The sequence below is a fragment of the Rhinopithecus bieti genome, unplaced genomic scaffold (genome assembly GCF_001698545.2).
Source record: "Rhinopithecus bieti isolate Rb0 unplaced genomic scaffold, ASM169854v2 scaffold_36004, whole genome shotgun sequence".
Lineage (NCBI taxonomy): Eukaryota > Metazoa > Chordata > Mammalia > Primates > Cercopithecidae > Rhinopithecus > Rhinopithecus bieti.
In genome coordinates, this window is record NW_016815976.1 from 739,372 (window position 1) to 746,766 (window position 7,395).

Below are 7,395 nucleotides of genomic sequence, written 5' to 3' on the forward strand. Positions count from 1 at the left end.
AAAAAAAAAAAAAAAAGAAAAGGATCCAAATATTAATTAGATTAATTTGTACACTTGGAAAGCATGTTTTAAAACTTCCTATTCTATTTTGCAGGACCTATCTTAGGCATGTAAGAAAATAGCAATTTTCAGTTGTGCTAGCCAAGGAAGAGCACTGGTTCAAAGGCCAGGATACAAGGCAAACATTTTATATAAATTTATAAATTCCTCGTATTAAATTCTTTCCTGATCTTAGCTGACCCATAATTTGTGGTTTATAAGAAAATAAGCATGCTTTAAGAATATATTTAATTAACCCAGAACTCTGAGATCTCAAAGAACAATAATACCAAGCTAGATTCCTACTTCCTCACAGACTAGGAGAGCCCTCTGACCAATGCCAGGGACTACAGAAAGTCTTCATGATTTGTGCTTTGCTTGCACTTATCTCTACTTAACCCACAACCATCAAATATTTGTATATTCATTTGTTGTATATGTAAACTTAATTAATAAACAGTGGAAAAGTGTAATGGCAGTCTTACTATCATCATTTAATATACTGAATTTAGTAATATTGTTCATCCTAAAGCATATAAACAGCATTCAAAAAAGAATTGTAAAAGGCCAGATCAGTCATTAAAGAGCAAATAACAAAGGATGTAAGATAGAAAGCAATAATTTTTTCCACCTTCCCTTAATTTTTTGAAATTTGAAAAGAAATGGAAAAAAAAATATACTGTAAAATGTCTCCTTTATGAAAGCTAACAACAACAAAAAATGAAACAAGAAGCATGACAGTCACTGACAAATGGTACCACTTTCAGCATGTTCTTTCTCCTCAGGCTACATCATAATGATAGAAGCAAAGTAGAAGAATCAGGTTTGTGCATTTTCCCAGAGACAAAATTCAAATAAGTGGAAGAAATTGGGGAAGTATCCCACCTAGGTGATAAGGAAGACCAAATACCTTTGTGCTTGTCCCGTTTATGCTTTAGCTGTGCTGGATGGGATCTGAGTCTGGCTAGAGCCTGTTCTCGATGGTTCATAAAAATAGGACCAGCAAATACAAGGGCGCCTGAGGAGAAACATTTTGTATGTGCATAGAAAAACTCACAAAATGAAAACACTATAATGAACAAAAAATAATTCAAACTAAAAGCATAAAATTTATTCTTAATGGTTTTGGACATTATACTTTTCTTCCAATTTCCCCACTCCAGCTCCCCACCCCCACCCATAACCTACTCACCATTTCACATAAAAGTTAATACCTTAAATATAATTTATAAAGTACAAATCCCATCTTCTATACTTATAAAATTATTGAGTAGTTACTAATAGTCTCAAATAGATAATGGAGAAGTTAAATTTAAATCAATCAAATTATCTTACAAATACTTTTTAATATCATATATATTCACAGTCAGTAAGACATGTGTTCACTGAAGACAAATATCTTTCCCACTGAAACATAAAACTGATTTTAAATTAACCATTACGTTTTAACAAGGTCTTCCAGGTTTAATATTTGTATTAATCTTGCTACAAAACCAAAATAAAAATGTTACCAAGTTTACTACACATCATAGAGGTTAAGAAAACCAGATGATCAAAAACAAAACAAAAATGTCTATATTCTGCATATAGATACATGTATACACACACACACACACACACACAGAGAGAGAGAGAGAGAACAAGAGAGAGACAGAAAGGAAGGAGCCTGGGCTTCATATTGATGGTAAAGGGGGCACTTTACCCAAATAACATTTTGGAAACGTTTTTCATTAAATCATTTCTTCTAAAATGCCACTAGGTACATATATATACATATACAAATACCCACACAGGTTATAGTTCTTTCCACTTATATGGTATTTAAGTAAAAAATCTACAGCCAAATTTATTTTAATAAAATAAAATAAATCACTTTTCCCATTAACATTTACCTTGAAAAGAAAATAAACTTAAGTTATAATTTAAAATTTTAGTTTTTTTCTTATACAGCAGAACTACGTTTCCTTGAGTTTTAACAAGATCAAAAATGTCTTCAAATTTGAAAACACTCTAAATTTGACAGGTTACCATTAACTGAAACAGGAATTATGACACTATATAAGCAATGAACATTTTTAATTAAAACAAGTTTTTTCATGATTCCCTACTGATCTTCAGTTTAATTAATTTTTCTAATGATGGGATAAATTAAGCCTATTGCCCTCTAATAAAATTTCATAAATGTCAAATTCAATACCAAAGTACCCTAAATTAAATGTACAAGTGGGTAAAGGAACCATATTTCAATTATGTTTCCAGATATAAACAAGAATGGAAATAACTCAAATTGTATGAAAAACCATGAATAACATATTCTATGACTACTACAGATAGAAACATGCTAATTTAATGTTAACAGAAGAGTAAGTTATTTCCCAGTAATGCAGTACCAATTATTTTCAAGCTAAGGTTATGTAAACTGAGTTCCATTTCTAAAATGTAATAAAATTGATATTTCAAATATGAACAAAATGTCTTATTTTCTTAACATGCATTATTTCTCAACTGTTACAAAGCAGACATGAAAATTACTATAAAAAGTATTTTTCAACTATATAAAAAAGTTATAGATATTAAGGTAATAATATTGTTATATTACCATTTTCTGATTTCTATGGTCTGTCTACAATATTGTTTCTCCTCATGAAAATACATTACACCCACACCCATTTAGTGTCTTGCTAAATTCAATCTTTTTAGAATCTTTTGATTTATAAATCAAAAAGGCCCAGGGGCAATCATGTCTAAAAATTAAAGCAATCAGGCTCTAAAATAATATTGTATCCCATGGGCTAAAATAATGTTTCTTCAAATATAGCTGAGTCACTAATTTATTCACCAAATTTCCTGATAATCTTTTATTTAGCAGACACTAGGTGAAATGAATATAATGACAAAGATATAGCTCTCATTGGAACTCAGTCCACTAGGAGAAAAAAAAAAAGAAAAACACAGCTATGAAACATTACAATAAATGCTATAAAAGAAATCTATACACACTACGTCCTGAAGGATGAAAAGATGTTAAATAAACTCAGGACAATCAGCGAGGTTTCAAAGAATGACAAAAAGTTTAACAAGAGAAAAGGCAAGGAAGGGAGGGCATTCCAGTTAAAAGGAATAGGATATAAATTAGGATTTTGTAAAAGCATAAAGATGTTAAACAGTATTGTATAGTCATTAAAAACACACGTAGCTGACTTTTACAGAGTATATGTGAAGGAGCAAAAGTCTTGGGAAATTTGTTTGGAAAGGCATCCAAAAAAGCAGATAATTAAAACCTTTTTATACCATAGAACTTCATTCTAGAGATGGTAAGTCCCTAAACTGCTTTCAATTAGTCAACAAAGACATACTACAAATCATGGTACTAACAGGTACCATGTGAAGTTCTGGGAACCCTTGATAAACAAGATACAATCTCTGCTTCAAGAAGCTCACATTCTAATGAGGGGAGGGAGGGTTTACACACAACTAAACAAGAAATTATGACAGTGTGCTATGACTAAAGGAGGCACACAAACTGGAGGAGAAGCCAACAAAACTTGAAGGTCGGAAGGTAGACAGCATAGAGATAAAAGAAACCACCACATAAGATGAGGTCAAATAAAGGAGGTAGCAAGCAGCACAAAGGTTCAGAGATAGGGGGAAAAAAAGAGGGGATAGGGAAAAGAAATGAGAATAGAGAGAGATGGGGCTGTAGAGATAAAAGTGTACCCTTCATCCTAAGGACTATGAATAGCCTTTTGGTTTTAAACAGAGAGGTGCTACTGATCTGATCTGTATTGCAGAATGAATATTTTGGAAAGAAGGTGGCTAATGGCTTAGAAGATGATAAGAGTGGAGGTAAGGCCAGTTAAAAGGCTTTTTGCTGTCATTCAGGCAAAGAAGAAAAGCAGCCTCAGCTAAGGAAACAGTAAAATTCTGAAAAGTAGATATTAAAAAGCTATTAAAGAATTAAGAAGGCTGAATAAATAGAACTCAGTGATTTCTTTCTTTCATTGGGAGAGAAGTGAATAAAATAGGGGTATGAGATAACCAGGTTTAGAATAGAAGCTACACTCATGTGTAGACAATGGGTAATTCAGAGTTCATCTGTAGGCACACAGGCAGAAAGCATGGAATAAGTGGTGGTGTTAAACAGTACAAGCCTTTCAGAAAGCTCTCGGTGATACATTTCAGGATCTTAAAAATTATTATCCTTTCCTAGTAACTGTACACTAGGAATCTATCCTAAAGAAAACTCTAAAATATTTTTAAAGGATTTCACCTCAAAGGTGTTTACTACAACTTTACTCATTATAGCAAGCATGTAAAATACCCAAATGAAAGTAATTAATTAAAAATTCTAATACATCTACTCAATGGAATAATATGCAGCCATTAAAATGAGATTTATGAAGTAATTTTACACAGAATATGATTTTGTGTTAAATTAACAATGAGATAACATTGTTCACCATTGTTTTCCAAGAATTAAAAAGAGTAACTAAACCCAGGTGTGGTTGCACACGCCTGTACAGTCCTAGCTACTCAGGAGGCTGAGGCACGAGGATCACTTGGGCCCAGTTGTTCGAGGCCAGGCTAGGCAACATATCAAGACTCTGCTCTACAAAAAAAAATAATAATAATAAATAAAAGAATAACGAATACAGGTGATGCTAGAGGAAAACACTACTCCTATACATCAGTCTAGGGAGTATAAATTCCTGTAACATTTTTAAAACAATGTGAATTACCTGTTAAAATTTAAGATAGTTATACTCTCTGCCCCATACATTCTATTTCGGGAAAGCTCTACTATATAAACACTAATATGTAGCTCTAAGTTTAAGAATATTTATTACAGTAAAACCCACAAAAACCTACAATAACCTGAATGCCTATCAATAAAAAATGGTCACATAAACTATGGTATAGCCATATTATGATATTAGGTTGTTATTGCATAGAATGTGGTAGATCCACACTTACTGACCTAGAGTGTGTTCTTCTTGTATTGTAAAATGAGAAAAAGATGCTCCAAATGTATACATAATAATACTTCCGTAAATAAACATACGCCTACACGTTCACGTATGTATAAGTCTCTACACATGATTATATTTTAATAGAGCAAGATATTAGACTATTAACATTTACTTTTGGGGGGGATGGAAATGGGAAGGTGGGGGTAAAACACTAGCAAAATATAAAAATATATGTATTATAACACTAAGCAAAACATAAAACAAAATTCAGTCAATGATATAACCAGAAATAAGTAAAACTTGATTAGAAGATGACAATGAAATAAAACAATAATTGAATTAAGGAATAGGTTTATGCAAAACCTTGACCTAAATTCCTGTATTACTTTAACATGGTATTTGCAATAAAACACAAAAAAAACTTTTATGATATAATATTAAAGGGAATACAAACAGGACATCAATATCTATTGTAGTATGAAATTATATAAAATAAGTAAAAAAGTGTAAGAAATTACACTAAAATTCTACTAATGGTTCTTTTGTATAAAGGGTTATACTGATCTACTTTTCTTACTTATATTCTTTAAATGATTCATATAATATTTTAATTTAAAAAGAGACTTTTATGTGTTACTGGAATATCAGCTAATTTTGGATTTGATGTATCAAATCAAGAAAACCATGATGTTTTTAAGGGCTTAAAAAGTAATAGCATCATGCCGGGTGCGGTGGCTTAGGCCAGTAAACCAGCACTTTGGGAGGCCGAGGCGGGCGGATCACAAGGTCAGGAGATTGAGACCATCCTGGCTAACATGGTGAAACTCCATCTCTACTAAAAATACAAAATATCATCCGGGCGTGGTGGAGGGCGCCTGTAGTCCCAGCTACTCGTGAGGCTGAGGAAGGAGAATAGCGTGAACCTGGGAGGTGGAGGTTGTAGTGAACCGAGATCATGCCACTGCACTCCAGCCTGGAGAACAGAGCAAGACTCTGTCTCAAAACAAAACAAAACAAACAAACAAAAATTAATAGCAATATCAACTCAATCACTTTGAAATAAGAGGCTTTAATAAATTTGTTTCTAGGGGGGCAGTTCCAAGCTGGCCGAATAGGAACAGCTCCAGTCTACAGCTCCCAGCTCGAGTGACGCAGAAGAGGGGCGATTTTTGCATTTCCAACTGAGGCATCGGGCTCATCTCACTGGGGCTTGTCAGACAGTGGAGGCAGAACAGTGGGTGGAGCCCACCGAGCGTGAGAGGAAGCAGGGCAAGGCACTGCCTCACCCGGGAAGTCCAAGGGGTCAGGGAATTCCCTTTCCTAGCCAAGGGAAGCGGTGACAGAGGGCACCTGGAAAATCGGATCACTCCTACCCTAATATTGTGCTTTTGCAACAGTCTCAGCAAACTGCACAACAAGAGACTATATCCCACGCCTGGCTCGGAGGGTCACAGGCCCACAGGGCCTCCCTCATTGCTAGCACTGCAGTCTGAGATCTAACTGCATGGCGGCAGGGAGGCTGAGGAGGGGCACTCGCCACTGCTGAGGCTTAAGTAGGTAAACAAAGCAGCCTGGAAGCTCGAACTGGGGGGAGTCCATGGCAGCTCAAGGAGGTCTGCCTGCCTCTGTACACTCCACCTCTGGACACAGGGCATAGCTGAAGAAAAGGCAGCAGAAACCTCTGCAGACTTAAATGTCCCTGTTCGACAACTTTGAAGAGAACAGTGGTTCTCCCAGCATGGAGTCTGAGATCTGAGAATAGACAGACTACCTCCTCAAGTGGGTCCCTGGCCCCAGAGTAGCCTAACTAGGAGGCACCCCCAAGTAGGGGCAGACTGACAACTCACAAGGCCAGGTACCCATCTGAGACGAAGCTTCTAGAGGAACGATCAGGCAGTAACATTTGCTGTTCAGCAATATTCGGTGTTCTGCAGCCTCTGCTGCTAATACCCAGGCAAACAGGGTCTGGAGTTGACCTCCAGCAAACTCCAACAGACCAGCAGCTGAGGGTCCTGACTATTAGAAGGAAAACTAACAAACAGAAAGGACATCCACACGAAAACCCCATCTGTACGACATCATCATCAAAGACCAAAGGTAGATAAAACCACAAAGATGGGGAAAAAGCAGAGCAGAAAAGCAGAAAATTCTAAAAATCAGAGCGCCTCATCCTCTCCAAAGGAACGCAGCTCCTTGCCAGCAAAGGAACAAAGCTGGATGGAGAATGACTTTGACAAGTTGAGAGAAGGCTTCAGACGATCAAACTTCTCTTAGCTAAAGGAGGAAGTTTGAACCCATCACAGAGAAGCCAAAAACCTTGAAAAAAGATTAGATGAATGGCTAACTAGAATAACCAGTATAGAGAAGTCTTTAAATGACCTGATGG

At 35.6% G+C, this 7,395-nt stretch overlaps 1 protein-coding gene across 1 annotated transcript in view; it reads right to left on the bottom strand.

Annotated features, from left to right (window-relative positions):
• MYCBP2 (MYC binding protein 2) overlaps positions 1 to 7,395 on the bottom strand; it is a 300,774-nt gene that overhangs the window by 196,532 nt on the left and 96,847 nt on the right. Inside the window, 1 exon segment of the mRNA XM_017854221.1 lies at positions 950 to 1,057. Within this exon segment, the coding sequence (XP_017709710.1) occupies positions 950 to 1,057 (108 nt within the window).